This window comes from Loxodonta africana, chromosome 18 (assembly GCF_030014295.1).
Source record: "Loxodonta africana isolate mLoxAfr1 chromosome 18, mLoxAfr1.hap2, whole genome shotgun sequence".
Lineage (NCBI taxonomy): Eukaryota > Metazoa > Chordata > Mammalia > Proboscidea > Elephantidae > Loxodonta > Loxodonta africana.
In genome coordinates, this window is record NC_087359.1 from 72,700,817 (window position 1) to 72,718,511 (window position 17,695).

General features: G+C 48.6%; 2 protein-coding genes across 2 annotated transcripts in view; one reads left to right on the plus strand and one right to left on the minus strand.

The window, feature by feature from the left end:
- The window catches only part of GLP2R (glucagon like peptide 2 receptor), an 87,513-nt gene extending 83,423 nt beyond the window's left edge, over positions 1 to 4,090 (plus strand). Inside the window, exons 11-12 of the mRNA XM_003416788.2 lie at positions 1,877 to 1,918; positions 3,752 to 4,090. Of these exons, the coding sequence (XP_003416836.2) occupies positions 1,877 to 1,918; positions 3,752 to 4,090 (381 nt within the window). The remainder of the gene's footprint in view (positions 1 to 1,876; positions 1,919 to 3,751) is intronic.
- A 6,672-nt stretch (positions 4,091 to 10,762) lies between these two features.
- On the minus strand, positions 10,763 to 17,695 carry RCVRN (recoverin). Its single transcript, XM_003416925.4, has 3 exons — positions 16,458 to 17,695; positions 12,555 to 12,666; positions 10,763 to 11,084 (listed from the first exon to the last, which is right to left on the minus strand). The coding sequence occupies exons 1-3, from the start codon at positions 16,836 to 16,838 to the stop codon at positions 10,969 to 10,971; spliced, it is 609 nt and encodes a 202-aa protein (XP_003416973.1). The 5' UTR covers positions 16,839 to 17,695; the 3' UTR covers positions 10,763 to 10,968.

Genomic DNA, 17,695 nt, shown 5'->3' on the forward strand with positions numbered 1-17,695 from the left:
CAGGTGATTATTTTATGTAGCAGTTGATAACTAATTCGTGAGCTTGACATGCTGGAGGAAGTCAGAAAGTTCATGTGCTGAAATATACTGTATTTTTAGGCAAATAACGTGTGTCTTCTACATTGTCTGTCAATGATGCCCTCCTGTTATGAGATGTTTTTGTAAGTGTGCTTTGCTAATTTTTTTTTTTTTTTAACCGCGGCATGTTAAAAAAAATTGGCGTATGGGGTGCAGACCCCAAATTCTCATAAGACCAGACTTAATAGTCTGACTGAGACTAAAAGGACCCCGGTGGTCATGGCCCCAGACCTTCTGTTGGCCCAGGACAGGAACCATTCCCGAAGCCAACTCTTCAGACATGGATTGGACTGGACAATGGGTTGGAGAGGGATGCTGGTGAGGAGTGAGCCTCTTGGATCAGGTGGACACTTGAGACTATGTTGGCATCTCCTGCCTGGAGGGGAGATGAGAGGGTGGAGGGGGTTAGAAGCTGGCGAAATGGGCACGAAAAGAGAGAGTGGAGGGAGAGAGCGGGCTGTCTCATTAAAAAAAAAAAAAATATTAGGGGGAGAGTAATTGGGAGTGTGTAGCAAGGTGTATATGGGTTTTTGTGTGAGAGACTGACTTGATTTGTAAACTTTCTCTTAAAGCACAATAAAAATTATATAAAAAAAAATGGCGTAGCGGAGTTTATGAAAATACCTGGCGAGGGGAGGGCATGTTTGACAAGCAAATGTAGAAGGCGTGCGTTATTTGTGTAAAAATACAGTAGTAGCTCTGGAGAAGCATGCTACAAGATAAAGCCAGAGACAGAGACACAGAGTCTAGATCATCTAGAGCCTTCCACAGATAGGGGTTTTATTTTATTCTAAGTGTGATAGAAAACCACTGGAGTGAAGTGATCTGATCTTTCTTTAAAAAAAAAAAAAATTCTGACTTAAAGGAAAAGGTATTTATTACCTCAAATAAATGAAAATTTCAGGATCAGATATAACCGGATCCAGGTCCTCAAACAATATTGTCAGAAATCTGTCTCTCGCTATCTCTGCCTCAGCTTTTCTCTGTGTTAGCATCATCCTCAGACAGGCTCACTCTCTCCGTGAAGCTGGGCAGATGGTGGCCAGTGTCTCTAGGCTTTAAAAAAAAAAAAAAAAACCAAACCCGCTGCCATCGAGTCGATTCCCACTCATAGCAACCCTACAGGGCAGAGTAGAACTGCTCCATAGAGTTTCCAAGGAACACCTGGCGGATTCAAACTACTGACCTTTTAGTTAGCAGCCATAGCACTTAATCACTGCACCACCAGTGTTCCCGTCTCTGGGCTTACGTCATCTAAAAAGCTGGCAAACCCAGAGAAGAGAATAGATCCCTCTTCCTCTCCCAATGACAAGAACTCTGATTAGCCCTGCTGGGGTCACATTCCTATTTGGCTGATCCTGATCCACGGAGGTGGCATGATTGACAGACCAACCAGAAGCCCAGAGAATAGGGAGGGTCAATTTCCAAAACGAAAGGCCCACTATGGACAAGTGGAAATAGGACAGTGCCCTTGCACAGAGTCCACACACTGTATTTGTGTAACTGAAGGGATGATGTAGGGTCTTTGGGGTTTAATCACCATTGACTATGAGCACCCATGAGCACCTAAGCAAACAACTAGATTGATATGGGTGGTGGGCGTCAGAACAAGCAGAAGAGACCCATCCAAGTTCAAGTTAGTGTAACCAGTATGACCAACTCTAGTTGGTGTAGGCACTGGGGCTGCGTGCCTTTTCTGGGGCTATTCCATCTAGGGCAGGCCTTTGGACTTTCCCAATAGCTCTCAGACAAGCCTCCCAGGAGTCCAATTTCATGCCACCTCTTTCTTTCATTCCAGGGATTACTCGTGGCCTTCCAGTACTGCTTTGCCAACGGAGAGGTACGTTTTCCACGCTGCCATCCCAGCTGCATGAGAGACTGGGGCTGGGGTCCTACTGGCCCCGGAGGTTTCTGCTTATGTGATGGCGCTGTGGGGGCACATACGGGGACCAGCATGTACTGGGACAAGATCGTGGTATGAGCATCCGGTGGAGGCAGCTTAGTAACACAGGAAAAAAAGGTTGGGATGGGCATGAAGAAACTCAGGTCGCAGTCCCAGCCCTGCTGGAGACGTGCTAGGAATACTACAGTGCAATAGAGGGAACGAGCCTGAACTCTGGATTCTAAAAAGCTAGATTCGAGTCTGAGTTCACTCACTCAGGAGCGCTGAGAGTTAGTAGTCGCTTTGCTTCTTTGAGCCTCAGTGTCCTTATCTGTAAAAGTGGGAATAACAACTCCTTGCCTCATAGTGTTGCCCTAGACATGCCGAGCAGATAGTAGAGGCTCAGTACGTGATAATTATGATTATTTCTTTCATTGTTATTATTGCACAGCCCCAGCCGGCTCTCTGCTTCCCTGGGAAGAGGCTTGAAAAGGGGAGGGGCAGAGGCCAGGACAGGTTTTTCTCCCGTCTTCATCCTCAACCCCATCCCAGGTTTAAATATTTATTTCCGTCTCCTCCCACTAGAATATAAGCTTCTTTTTCTTTCTTCCAACTACACTGTAGGTTTAAAAGAAACTGTATTAGTTACCGTTTTATTAGGAGAATCTAATAAGCCTGAAGAAGGAAAAGTTGATGACGGAATAAATTGTATTTTTTATTTTAAACTTTCTGAAAAGCAGACTTCTGTTGAATGTAATCAATAAACGTTGTATATCGAAATACAGAATCAGTACGGGTTGAAATCACGATGCCCCTCTGCTTCCACTCTTCAAGGTCTACTTCTTTTCTCCAACGTTAAGGTCCCGTGTCAACAAAACAGACCACAACTTATGCTATCATATTAAACTAAATCCAAAAAGATTCTGACTCCCGGCGACCCTGTGTGTGACAGAGTAGAACGGAGCTCCACACAGTTTTCTTGGCTATAATCTTTCCAGAAACAGATTGCCAGGCCTTTCTTCCGTGGCCCCGCTGGGTGGGTTCAAACCACCAACCTTTCAATTAGTAGTTGAGGTCAAGGGACCTAATTACATTAGCTGACCTTTAATACAGATTTTAAAGTCTAAACATTTCCTCACAATTTGGGGAAACAGTCCCTTTGGGACTCCACACATAGTCTTTGGAGGAGACAGACCCCATCTCATTTGATTAAATTTCTGGGCGCTGCATACTTGTTCTCCAAGTTATAGGAATACCACTTCCACAAACCATCCATTTTAATCAAGACTGTGAGAACAAATCCACATTTTAATCGTAGGGCTGTATCATTAACTATCATCTGATAGAACAAATGTTGGTTATTTTGAAGTAATTATGTTAATCGAGCGAGTGCCTTAGACCACCAGGAGGCTATGCGTGTGAAATGCAAGCGTCCCGACAGCAAAGCCCTTATTCTTTTTGCTGACTGCTGCTGCTGCTTCTCTGTCTTCACGTGGGGCTTCTTACCCATCGGGCAAGTCCTGCCTCAAAAGCTGCCTCCTCAGAGTCCTTTCTGGAACACCGTATCGGAAGGTTTTATCTCTTTACCCTGTTACTCTGCTTAGTGACCTCACCGTATTATCACCATTTGAAATACTCAACTGTTTTTGTTTGCTTCTCTTTATCTGTCTCCCACAATTAGAAGGTAACTTTCCCAAGAATGGCACAGAGTTGCCACTCAATAAATATTGGCTGAATGGACACACGACTAAATGATTCCAAGACACTAACCCCACCTGTCTCACCTGGCAGGTGAAGGCCGAGCTGAGGAAACACTGGGTCCGCTTCCTGCTTGCCCATCACTCGGGCTGCAGAGCCTGGTTCCTGGGGAAGAATTTCAGGTTCCTGGGAAAATGTCCCAAGAAGCTCTCGGAGGAAGACAGCGCGGGGACCCTGCAGAAGCTGCAGCTCTCACCTGGTAGCGGCGGGCAGCTCCTGCACCTGACCATGCGGGGCCTGGGGGAGCTGGGCACCCCGCCCCACCGAGGCCACACTGCCTGGCCCCGGGGCAGCAGCCTGTCTGAGAGCAGTGAAGGAGACTTCACCCTGGCCAACACCCTGGAGGAGATTCTGGAGGAGAGTGAGATCTAGGGAGGAGGCTGTGCTCTGGCTCTGCTCCTTGGGGACCTGTGAGATTAGGGACTGAGAGGGCCGAGGACAGAGGAAAACTGCTGGGTGGATGTTGCCGAGAATCCAGAATCTTGACTCTTCCCGGGCACCAGAAACGCCTTGACATGGTCTGTCTGGAGGTTTCCATGCTGTGTATGGAAGAAGCTGTGCTAATACTCACAGCTTCCTGCCAGCCCTTGTCTTCCTCCTAACTGCACTCGGCGTGTTTTCCAGAATGATCTGGACCAGCCCCTGGGGTCTGGCTCTAAATGCAAGTGAATCGAGTCCTATATAAAGAGAGGGTCCCCATGTAGGGAGAACAGCCCCCTAACAGAGGCCAGTCAGAATCTCTTGCTTTACCTGCAGAGCACACGGTTCCCATCTGAGGTTGGGTTTAGGGTGTGTGAGAACCACTTGGGAAGTATTTACAACGCAAAGTCCTAGACTCCCGCCAGAGATTCCAAGAGAGTGAGACTGGGATGACGGCCGGGAATTGGATTTGTTTCAGGAGCGTGCCAGGTAATTCTGATGCACGTCCACACTTTGAAAACACCGGGCAGGGATGTGAGGGAGCTCGAAGCCCCCTGGCCTGGCCCACGGCAGGAGACAGTGGGAGGGGTCTTGCATTTACACCTGCCCTCCACTGAGATGCGTAGCCCCACGTGACCCTCCAGAACGCCATTTCTATCCTTCTCTCCTCCTCTTCTGTCCAGCTTCTTCTGCATTTCTTGGTCTCAATTCTTTGCTCATGGTAGGAAGAACAAGCTCAGCCCCCAGCCTTCCTCTGTGGCTCGACCCAGGTCCCAGGTCCCCTCTGAACCTCTCAATGGTCGTCCCCTCACCTCTGTGGCTACATCTGCCTCTCTGAGCTTGGCCTTTCCGAGCCTTCTCTTCCCCAGGTGTGAAAACACCCTGGCGATTTTTGGTTTACCATTGGCACGTTCACGGCCAGTCACCTGATCCAGAATGTTGGCCCACTGTGCTCCCTGGTATGAGTTCCCTGCTGATAAGATTGTCATCCCCACATGGGAATGGGCGTTGAAAGCAGGAGGGACCCATTTAGAGAGAGAAGACTGGCTGAACCTGGATATGCTGAGGCAGGCACCGGGGGGCAAGGCTCATGAGGGGCGGGCTGTGGGACCTGCTCTGTTCATGGGGAATCCCAGTTGTGCTCCCAACCTTGACTGGAGGGAAGTTATGGAGGTCATGAGGACTGTGCTCAGGGTCTGAAACTATTAGGCAGGAGGTTGAAGGAAGACCAAAGGAGGAACAGCCTAGGAAAATAATAGCATGGAAATATACATGACCATGGGTGGGGTATGTTGCCATGGGACTAAATAGTGCCTTATATTAGGGACAGTAAGATACTTATCAAGTAGGGCTGCCAGACTGAAAAATACGGATTGCCCAATTAAATTTGAATTTCAGATTAGCAGCGAATTTTTTTTTTTTTTTGGTATAAATATACTCCATAAAATTCAAATTTAATTGGGCATCACGTATTTTATCTGGCAGCTCTATTGTGAAGGGTACTTTGCAGCAGAGCGAGGACTAGGGTGACACAAGCAAGGCACTCTTCCCAGGGGCGAAATTTAACCCGTTGCTGTCGAGTCGATTCCGACTCCTAGCGACCCTATATAGGACGGAGTAGAACCGGCCCAGGGGTTTCCAAGGAGTGGTTGGTGGAGTCGAACTGCCGACTCTTAACCACTTAGCAGCCGAGCTCTTAACCACTGAGCCACCAAAACCAAACTGATCAAGTATGGCCCTCGGGGCAGCCACTCGTTTTTAGGAATGAAGTTTGATTAAAACCAGACCTGGGATTAGGGTGAAGCGAGCAAGGAAAGGCTGTACAAGAGCACTATTGGATCCCAACGTGATTTAAATTTTTGATATCCTCTTCATGACTTTTTTGCTTTATTTTTTTTTAAATATTGCCTTAAAGTGTGATTTCTTCTGATAATGAATTTTCTTAGAGCTCCCATAAATTTCGCGCCACGATGAGTGCCTCACTGGCCTCACCCTAGTCCTGGCCCTGCTCTGCAGGACGGAAACTGCAGCAAAGGCACCAGACAAGTACATTACAAAGCAAACGTATATTTTTTGGTGTCCGGATTCATCCGTAGTTGAAGCTTTAAGGTATATGTCCTTCTGATTTTTTCTCTTGACTGCAAATGTCCCTGACATTTTAATTTTTCCCTACCGTTTCTCACCGGCCTCGGTGCTCCTAGACAGTCGGGACCGTGGGGAGTCCCCAGTGCTCGCCCAGCACGGTGGCGGTGCAGACGAGGTGCTCCGTACACACGGGTCGAATGAGTCAGGGCAGAACTTTCTCTCGGGAGCATCAAGTGCTGTTGGGATGAAGTTACACGGGAACCTATCGGGAGGAACGCTTGTTTTTTAGAGCATTTGTAAACACGTCCTCTGCCCCACACTCAAAAATGGGGTAGCATACATGCACTGCTTATTCCTGCCCTGCTAATTATTAAAACGATGCTTATTTCATTTTATTTGTATTTTGTGAATTCTTTTACATGTGTTTCTTGCTGCAGCTGAAGGTCTCTCACACCCTTGGAGATCCTGGTGTACTGTTCCAGGCCAGAAATGGGAGGAAGTGCTGTGTCATTTAACCTGGGACCCGGAAGGTCCACTGTCTTAGGGCCGGAAGAGGGGGCAGAGAGGTAGGGAATGGAGGCAGAGGTCAAAAGGGAGGAAGGCAAGTGTCTCCCCTTTTCTAGACCATCCCCTAGCTCAATCAATTTGCTTGTGTCCCTGAAGGCCCAGGCTAGTGGTTCTCAGCCCTGACTCCCATTAGAATCACCTGGGAAGCTTTTTAAAGACATGGAGCGCTGAGCCTTACCCCCGAGGTTCTGACTGAAATGATCTGGGTGGTCCTGGGCACTGGTATTTTTACAAGTTCCTGAGGAATTTTAATATGGAACCAAGGGTGAGAACCCTGGACTAGGCAGAGGGGAAGGAGGTGAAGCCTTCCCTTGCAACCGGCAGCACCTCCCTGAAGTCCAAATACCATCCTTCCACCTGGGTAGCATTTTGTTGTTGCTAGCTGCGTTGAGTTGGCCTCCAACTCGCGGCGACTCCATGTACAACAGTACAAAATGCCACCCGGTCCTGTACCATCCCCATGATTGGTTGCAGATTGGGCTGTTGTGACCCATAGGGCTTTTGCTGGCTGGTTTTCAGAAGCAGCTTGCCAGGCCTTTCTTCCTAGTTTGTCTTAGTCTGGAAGTGCCCCTAAAACTTGCTCAGCATTATAGCCATACACAGGCCTCCACTGAGAAACAGCTGGTAGCTATGCATGAGATGCACTGGCCGGGAGTCGAACCTGGACTCCCTCAAGGAAGGTGAGAATTTTACCACTGAACCAGCAACGTTCTCTATTAAAAACAAAACAAAAACGAAAAAAAACCCTGTTTCCATCAAGCCAATTCCAGCTCATGGTAGCCCCATGGGTACAGAGTAGAGCTGTATTCCATAGGATTTTCAAGGCCGTGACCTTTCACGTCTTTCTTCCGAAGTGCCTCTGAGTGGGTTCAAACCACCAACCTTTCGGTTAGTAGCTGAGCACTTTAAAAAAAAAAGGTGGACATCTATTTCTACAACCCATCCTTCTTAACGCTAATAGCATGCCAATTTTCCTCTTGGAAACCACACATCCCTCACTTTTAGTCCAAGAAGCTTGAGTTGTCCTGACTCCACCCATAGCTCCAAGAGTGGGCATGGAAACCTTCTTGGTCAATAACATCCTCCCAGATATCGGTTTAGGGATGGGCCCATAAGCAACCAGAGCCAATGAGAGGCAATCCTGGGACTTTGACTGGAACTCTCAACAGAAAGACATTTTTCCTTTCTTGCTGAATTTGGACCCATGAAAAAATCAGCCTGGACCTACTGGTGGCCATTTTGCCAGCCTGGTGAAATCCTACCTGAGAATATGGCCACCACAGCAGAAAGCAGAACCAGGAGAGGGAGAAATGAGCCCTGAGACATTGTTGGAGCCCCCGGAGTAAGCCAGACCTGAAGCTGGAACTACCCTTAGAATTTCAGTCAGGTGAGCCAAAAACTTTCCAGTTGTATCACCACAGTTTGTGTCGGGTCTTCTGTCCTTTGCATCTGGAAGAGCCTTGATGCCACAGCTCCTCATCACCTCTACCACTTCCACTTCCCTTCAGCCAAGTGGGATTTTCTACTGCTCCCTGGTTCTCTTGGCCTGTTGTCCCCTAGAGTGCCACAGAGTTGTACAGGGCTTCTGTCCAAGCACCTTGCCACCCTAAGCTAACAGAAGATGTGCTAGTTAGGTTCTCCACCGGCCAGTAGAAGATCCAGTGCCCTCTTTACCAACAAGGACCTTATTATGCAGTGTCTATCCTTTTAGCGGCGTGCCGGGGTGGTGCAAATGCTTAACGCACTTGGCTGCTAACCAAAAGTTGGAAGTTCAAGACCACCCAGAGACACCTTGAAAGAAGGGCCTGAAGATCTACTTCCAAAAAATCAATCATTGGAAACTCTATGGAGCACAGTTCTGCTCTGACACACATGGGACTGCCATGAGTCGGAATTGACTTGGTGGCAACTGTTTATTTTTTTATCCTTTTAGGCTGACCTCAGAGAGAAGTGAAAAGCCCCTAGCACGCCCCAACCAACCAGATTTATTCATGGAGGGCAGAGTGGAGTGAGGGAAAGAGCACTGGAGTGAGGCATTGAGCCTTTGATTGTACCTTAGACTGTCCTGGGCTAGCCCCATGGTCCATTTCTCCCCCTGACCTGGCCCCGGGGTGGCTCACCATGTCTGATGCTGGCAGGGTGCTGTGGACAGCTGATTCTAATAATAACCTCCCCCTCCCAAAACCTTTGGACTTGATGCTGTTTAAGCCTCCTACCCCCTCCCAGAATTCTCTATCCTATCTGTCCAGGTAGAAACTATTGAGACAGTGCAGTGTAATCAAACAGAGTCTGGCAAGTTCGAGAACCAAATCCTACTGTCATGTCCTGACCTCAGTGTCTTCATCTGTAAGAGGAGGACAGTAGTGCCTCCATCAGTGAAATGATGCCTACAGAGTGCCCAGCATGATGCCTGGCTCGCCGGAAACGCTCCACCAATAAGTGTTAGGGTTATTCTCATGTTCTCCTGTCACAAAGGGAAGTGCTCTGGGGTAGTGGTAATAGTGTCATTGGAGAGCCTAAAGCTCGGGGTTGGGTGTTGGGGGACATCCCACAATGCCATCAAATGGAGACACCCTGCCTTAGGGGTTGCATAGAGTTCAGGCAAAAGTCCAGGGCATGGGTCTATTTTTCTGCCCTCATCTTGGGACTTCAGGCTGGAGAATCGATAGGCCTTCAAGGAAATGAGGACGATGGTCCTATAGAGCCCACTGATGGCGTTCTTATATAGCCTGGGCCCTGGAGCTCTGAGGAGGGAGTGTGGGCCAGTGGCAGTCCTGGCCTGGCCTCTACTCATTCGCTGGATAGCCTTGGGCAAGCTGCTTACTGCCACTGGGCCTCCCTTTCCTCACCTCTGAAACCTGGGACCTCAGCCATGCCTCTGGCTCTATCTTCGTCACTCATCATTTCCAAAGCTGAACACGTCATCATCCACAGAAACCAGAAACTTCCCTTAGGTTTCCCATCTCAGCAATTGGGTGAGTGGCATCACTATCACAAAGAGATCATGTCAGAAACATCCGGGCTCCCTCCTCCTCCTTCCCCGCAGCCAGTCAGGTGGATTCTGCCTCCTAAATATCTCTTGAAGGGTCCAGTCCCCGTCCCACTGCCGCTCCCCTGGCCCAGGTCACCTGGGCGACTGCAGAGTTCAATAGCCAGGCTTTCTGCCTCCAGTCTTTCCCTTTGATTCATTCTCCCCAGAGGATTCTCTTACAAGCATAACCCTCCTCCAGCCCCCACAATAGTACCCACCCCCCAACCCTAAAGCCCCAAGTGCACACCATGGGCTACAGGGGTGGCTTTGCATGCTCTGGACTCTACCTGCCTTTAGGCTTAGCTCACACTTTGGCTCCCTCCCTGCTGTACTCTCCAGCCACACTGGCCTTCTCATGCCACTTGAACCTGAAATGCTCATTCCTGCCCCAGGGTCTCAGCGTTGGCTGCTGTCTGAACCACGATGCTTCCCCACCTCCATCCTTTCCCCCACCACAGTTCTCTCTGCCTTGTTCAGTCCCTGGGTTTTAATTTAGATGTCTCTTCATCAGAAACGTCTTTTGCGATCCTCCCAGAACAGGCGAGTCCCTCCCTTTATATCTTCCCATAATGCTTTGCATGTCTCCATGGTAAACTACCTCCCCCCGCCCCCCACCTTCATGGCTTCTTCAAGGTCCCTATCCCATTCTGGGCTGCAAGGTCTGAGAGAATAGGACCATGTCTGTCTGTCTCATTCCCAGCACAGTCCCAGCATCCTGGCCTACAACTGCAACCGCAACCAATCGTCTTTTAGGTCCAGCAGGCGAAACAATTTCCTTTTCTAATTTAAGAACAATCTGCCCAGCTGTGTGCCAGCTCCTCTTGCGTTTATTGGAACCTGCTTACCCAGCACCCACAAAGGAGCTTACACAGGCTGACATTTTGGGCTCCGATGACCTAATCCTGGGATTACCTTGGAAGCACGGGCTGGTGGGGCAGGGGAACAGGAGGTGGGTGGGCTGTGACATGAGGGGCACTGAAGACAGAGGAAGGGAGGAACCATGAACTAGTAAAGATGCTTCCGTGTGGCCGGGCTTGTGCTGTGGGTTTGGAGGCCTCTCTCTGCCTCTGGACAGTGTGTGTGTTTATGTGTGAGTGTGTTTATGTGTGTGGTGGGGAAGGGGAGGAGAAGAGCTAAGCAGTTGGGGTCAGGGTTTCTTCTCCTTTAACCTTTCCTTCACTTTTTGAGGCTCAAACTGGATCAGTCGCAGAATTTCCTTATTGGCCAGGGTCCCCTCAATGAATTCCTCCTCTGTGAGTTTATCTGCATGGGGGAAAAAAGGCATTGTCAGATGGTTTCAGAATGCCATCAGGCCGGTGTCAGGCCCCGATGCCCAGCATGGATGTACCCGCTATTAAAATATTGAATACTCTCTGCCACCAAGAGTGCTCCAGATATCCTACTCTTCCCCAGGACACTTGGACCCTCCCATGACCCAGAAAAAAAAAAAGAAAGGTAAAGCCTGGCACCCTCAGGGAGGCCCTTTTGGTGCTGCGTGTCTCTTCTGATTGGTGGGTGTCCCTGCCTTGCTGGTTATTCAATATTTTAAATATTATCCCAGGTCTCAAGCCTAAATTCTGGGGGACTGAGCACAGCAAAGCACAGTCAGGCCCGGAGTATCAGCCGAGAAGCTGGGGACCATGTCCATCCCAGGAGTGGGGGAATGAGGGGGTAGGGGTCTAGTACGGTGCCTGGGGGAACCTCACTGGGAGACATGGGGCAGTGTGGCCCTGTGACTCCTAACTGACATCTCCTCATGATTCCTTCTCATGCACCCCCCGCCCCGATCTACTTCCCCTATTTGGGGTCAGGACCAAGAGAGAGCCTTGCTACTGCCAGGCACCGTTTGTCAGGGTGTTTTCACCAGGCTGTTGTTAGCTGTTGTTGAGTCAGACCCTGACTCATGGCACGACCCCATGCACAACAGGATCAGACCATTGTGATCCACAGGGTTTTCACTGGCTGATTTTTTAGAAGTAGATTGCCAGGCCTTTCTTCCTAGTCTATCTTAGTCTAGAAACTCTGCTGAAACATGAGCCTCCACTGACAGGTGGGTGGTGCTGCTCATGAAGAGCATTGGCTGGGAGCTGAACCCGGGTACCCCACATGGAAGTCGAGAGTTCTACCAGTGAACCACCAATGGCCTCTTTTACCTGGTAGGCTACTGTATTCAGTTCAGTCCAATGAAATGCAAGTTACTGAGCCCTACCACTGTGCCAGACACCACTGTACTTGGGGCTGAGGCTGTTGTGGGGGGGTCAAGAGTGGCACAGAAAGGAGTGATAGGAAGTCCCTGTCATCCAGGAAACTCTTGGTTTCCTGGGGAAGATAGTCCTATGTAGAGATAACTCTAGAAGGAGACAGGTGTTGCTTTCTGCTCATAGTTGTGTTCTCATAGCACCTAGTACATAGTAGGCGCTCAACCAAGCTTGACTGAGCTGAGCTGGATTTCCACTGGCTTATGTTCTTTTTTTTTATGTTCTGGGCCTTTTAACTGCCCTTCACCCTTCCTCCACCCTTCAGCAGTGGCAGCTCAGTGTGGTAGCAGAACTGACTCTGCTGACCCTCATGGTCATCTCCCACAGATCCCCTTCAGACAGCCCTGGCAATGCATGATGGGATGGTGTCCCTGGGCCTGCCGGGGTACTATGACTCAGCACGATAAATCTTGTCAGGTCTCCGGGAAACAGCTTACGCTGTCAAATCAACGGCTACCGAGGAAAAGGTATTCACCATCATCTTTCTTTCCAAAGAACCCCCAGATCTTCTCGGCTCGCTTTTCTGGCGTGTTTTCATCTTCCGGAAGATGCTTCATGTCCTCAGGGTTGATCATTTTGAAAATAGCCTGCACCAAATCGAGAGGAGAGCTGGTTAGAAGGAGCAGGAGGGGGTGGCAACCCTGGGAAAACCTGCATCAGGGGCTTTGGGTCACCTCCACCATGGCTATCCTCCTTTACTGCCCCCGTAGCCTCGGAGTCCAGTGTCCTTTAAGGCAGTGGCTAACCTACAAGCATCCAGGCCCCTGCTGACCCTGCTGAATCAAAATCCCCGGGGGCGGGGCCTGGGACAGGGAATGTGGGGGAGGGGTGCAAAACACTCCTACTTCTTATTTTGTACCTTTCTGTGCTGTTTGAATTTTCCAACCATGTAGACATTTTTTCACTTAAAAAAAAAGAAAATAATAAAAATCTTTTCAATAACCCGTGACACCATGAGGATTGAGTTTGGACACCACTACTTTGGATGCTACTGCCTAGAGGTTTTAGAATATCCAACAGCTTCTGCCAGGTCCACGTGGCACCTCAGTTGTCTAGAAGGATTGACTGATGATAAAAATGGTTTATATTTATCGAGCGCTTAATATGCGCCACTTTTCTAAGCATTTTTTACATCTAACCCTCACAACAACCTTATGAGGTGGGTATTGGTCTCATTTTAACAGATGAAGAAACTGAGATGACTAACTTGCCAAAAGTCACCTTGAATCTTCTAGAACCTTCCATCCATTCTAGAACCTACATCCTTGCATTACATCATAGTCCTCTCACTTCTTTATTCCTGGAATGCCTTGGAGAGCCCTCAGGCCAAGGCTGGGGAAAGGAGAAGGGGAAGCATCCATTGCTAAGAATTTCCAACCATTTTCCAGGGCACAGAAAGCCCCCCATTTATCATTCCACTCAAAGTCCTAGCAACCGAAGTATAGGTGGCTCCCCTGACCACCTGCCCTGAGTGATGGAGAACCATATACTAGTGTAACAGCTAAACACTGGAGAGGGATCGGCTGCCTGTCCCACCTGGCTTCCAATATTGAAGCACAGACTTTCAGGGTCTTGGGAAAGGCCATGGAAACCACTGAATTCTTGCACTTGGCCCCAGGGGTGGATTATCCGATAAGCAAGGTAAGCACGGTACTTACCCTGCTTACCAGATCATCTGTAGAGAACAATTTCACATTTTTTCACCACATCAAAGATTCTGCTCTAGATATGGCTGGCATTTGTCTCTCTCCCAACCCCACAGCACCTTCTTACAGAGTCAAAGCCTCTTTTCAAATTTACAGTCCTAGACAGGGACGGATGATCCAGTAAGCAAAATAAGCACAGGCTTACTTGTGCTTACCTACTAATCAATAGTCATGAATTTCATTTGAGTTTCATGTGGTGAAATCCATGTGAAATTGGTCACTATAGATTAGTGAGTAAGCACAAGTAAGCCTGTGCTTACCTTGCTTACTGGATAATCCAGCCCTGCTTGACCCAGAGAGGTATATGGTTTTCCCAAGGCCACACAGCTAGTTGGTGGCAGAGCTGGGACTAGGACCTGTAAATCCCAACTCTCAGGCCCACGTTGTGTCCGACCTTGTGATCCGGTGAATCTCAGAGCCTTGGCTCTGTCTTGCCACAATCATGGCCACTGACTCTTCCCTCTCTCCCTTCATCCTTTCCCCTTCCTTCCTTTCCTCCTCCGGATCACCAACCTATAGAGCTCTGCTGGGAATAGCATCCTTTGGTGGCTCTGAGGACTTGGCTGGAGTCACCAGGTGGTGCAAATGGTTAACACGCTCAGCTGCTAACCACAGCTTAGGAGGTTCAGGCCCACCCAAAAACGCCTCAGAGGAAAGTCCTGCCAATCTAGTTATTAAAAAAAACAGCCACTGAGCACCCTATGAAGCACAGTTCTGCTCTGACACACGTGGGATCACCATAAGTCAGAACGGACTTGAGGGCAACCGGTTTTACTGAAGGACTTGGCCACTGTCCCAGGCCACCCAGAAGGCCTCACAGCTAAGCTGGTGGGGACCTGCTCTCCAGACTGTGCCCAAATGACAAAGAGGTTCACACACGCCTGCCCTTAACAGGAGGCCCAGGCAAAGCACGAAGCTGAGTCCATCCGCCACAAGCTTCATTCTTTGTCATTCTATCTGTTTTTTCCTAATAAAGGTAGGAGAATTGTGCAAATGAAAGCATGATTACAAATGCACAAAAAATTATTCAAAATATGAAAAACATTCTCTCTCCTAACAAGAATGGAATTAGAAAAATAAAGCAAATGGCAATGGGTGGGGGGTGGGGGTGGAGGGTGAAAAAAGAATGAATAAAAAGATACTAAATTAAGGAAAATATGACTGACATAATAGAAAAAAAATGGAAACATCCTAATTGCCCCCAAATCTAGGAAATTATTTTTAATAATTTTAATAATAAATGGTTAAATTATTTATGATATTTTCACAAGATGGAACTCTAAGAAGCTATTCAAAATGCTTTTCAAGAACAGTTAATGATCCAGAAAATACTCATGATAAAATAGCGACTGGAAAAGTATGACAAAAATCACACATAAATAGATAATTCTGAAATGGTTTAAAAATACACAGATAAAAAGCTGAAAGGTATATGAAAACCAACCCGTTGCCCTCAAGTTGATTACGACTCATGGCCACCCCGTGTGTGTCACAGTAGAACTGTGCTCCATAGGGTTTTCAGTAGCTGGTTTTTCAGAGGAAGTTTGCCAGGCCTTTCTTCTGAGGTGCCTCTGGGAGGACTTGAAACGCCAACCTTTCAATCAAGTGTATTAACCCTTTGTAGCACCCTGGGACTCCAGAAAGGTATGTCCCAATATGTTAATAGTAGTTTTCTCTGGATGATAGAATTAAAGGCAATTTTTATTTGCACATGCTTCTAGGTTTCATGGGAACCCTGGTAGCATACTGGGTAAGTGCTACAGCTGCTAACCATGAGGTCAGCAGTTCAAATCCGCCAGGCGCTCCTTGGAAACTCTATGGGGCAGTTCTACTCTGTCCTATAGGGTCGCTATGAGTCGGAAACAACTCGACAGCTGTGGGTTTGGTTTTTGGTTTTTTGTTTTTTTTTTTATAGGTTTCATGATTTATATAATAAAGAAAAATTATTTTAAAGACTCCTGAAACATTAGCGACATTAACACTCATTTGTGTTGGGATATATGTGAAGGCAGGATGTGTCAGCCTGTAAGAAGGCTCTAGTAGCGTCCAGTGGTTAAATTGTTCTAGAACAAGAGATAGGTGAGAAAGCTGAAGGTGAAGTGACCCGCCCAATGTTATGAAGAAAATTAGGTCTAGAACCCAGGCCATCTTTGTTTTTTTCCTACTGTATAGTCGAAACATGTTATGTGTATAAATTTTAATTGAGGTGGAATTTGAATGTATATTGTTGACATATTTGAAAGACATTTTATTGAAGGAAGGAAGAAATGAAAGAAGGAAGGAAAGAAGAAGGGAAGGAAGGAGGAGGGAGGAAGGAAGAAGAGGAAATAAAGGAGGGAGGGGAAGGAGAGAGGAAGGAAGGGAGAGAGAAAGGAAGGAAGGCTGGAAGGGAGAAAGGGAGGGAGGGATAAAAAAATGTGAATATTGGGAAATACTCAGATTCTTCTTTAGGAAGAAAATCAAGCTGTAGGAATGAGCCCAGCCCTCTACAGTGCCCGCCTATGAGAGGCCCTTCTTCGTCACGTGCTCACAGCCCTGGAGGCACAAAGCCTCTGTCACTCCACCCTCCAGACCTCGCCCCTCCCAAGCTCTAGCCCCTTCTGCAGCAGCAGCAGCAGCCTGACCCCGAGTGACTCCAGCCCCCATCCCCAAGCCGGGAGGCAGAGACTGACCATGATGATCTCAAGCACTTCATTTTTGCTGATGGAGCCATTGCCGTCCACGTCGTAGAGGGAGAAGGCCCACTCCAGCTTCTGGTTGGTCTTGCCCGCGGTGGTCATATGCAGGGCGATGACATACTCCTTGAAGTCCAGGGTGCCATCGCTGTTGGCGTCGAAGCTGCGGAACACGTGCTGGGCGTAGGCCTTGGGGTCAGCGTCGGGGAAGAACTTGGAGTAGATGCTCTCGAACTCCTGCCGGGTGATGCGGCCGCTGGGGCACTCTTTCAGGAAGGACTGGTACCAGGTGCACAGCTCCTCCTCCGTGAACTTGGTGTTCAGCTGCAGCTCCTCCAGGATCTCCTTGGACAGAGCCCCGCTCTTACTGTTTCCCATTGGTGAGGCCAAGTGGGCACCAACTGGCTGGTCGCTGCTGGGTGGTAGGTGGAACCGAGGTCTCCTGCTGCCTGGCTTGGTGCTGCTGTGAGACGGGAGACAAAGACATGGGAGCTTAGGAGGATTTGTGACTGGTTCTCTCTGGTACTTGGAGGGAGGAGGGGCCCTGGAGCCTGGGAGGGGGCAAGCTCCCAGAACCCCCTTGAGATTAAAATGAAGAGCTGAGAGCAGGTAATCAATTGGTCCTGGTCCCTTGGGAGAATGCTGGGAGGATAGGACAGGAGGTCAGAAGCTTCAGAGTGAACCCGTCGCCCTTGAGTAGACCTGACTTATGGTAACCCCAGGTGTGCTGAGTAGAACTGCTCCAGGGGTTTTCAAGGCGGTGACCTTTAAGAAGCACATCAACAGGTCTTTCTTCTGAGGTGCCTCTGCGTGGGTTTGAACCATCAGCCTTTCAGTTAGTAGTCAAGTGCTTAACCGTTCGTGCCACCCAGGGACCCCTCAAAGCTGGAACCTTGTACGAAGGCCTTTCCCCACTGCCCTCACCCATCTCTCCACCATCCCCAACATACGCAGAGGTCTCTAAGAGCCATGCTGTTCACTGCCCTTCTTCTGCACTCACTTGGAGCTTCTCAACAGGGATGGCGTCTCCTAGCAGACCATCTAATGCAGCGCTTAGGAGCACAGGCTCTGGGCCAGCTGGCCTGAGTTCAAGTCTCAGCTTTGCCCCTTACCAGCTGAGTGACCCCAAGCACCTTTCTTTTTTTGCTTATTGGTCGGTAGTTTTTTTCTTATTGTTATAAAAATGTATATAACATTTGCCACTATATATAACAATTGTAGAATTCAGCGACACC

What these genes read in the sequence shown, in the direction of transcription:
- RCVRN (XM_003416925.4), bottom strand. Translation starts at nt 16,838, where the DNA reads ATGGGAAACAGTAAGAGCGGGGCTCTGTCCAAGGAGATCCTGGAGGAG. An exon ending in AAGTGCTTGAGATCATCATG is followed by an intron (nt 12,667 to 16,457) that starts GTCAGTCTCTGC and finishes GATTTGGTGCAG; the next exon opens with GCTATTTTCAAAATGATCAA. An exon ending in CTTTGGAAAGAAAGATGATG is followed by an intron (nt 11,085 to 12,554) that starts GTGAATACCTTT and finishes TCCCCCATGCAG; the next exon opens with ATAAACTCACAGAGGAGGAA.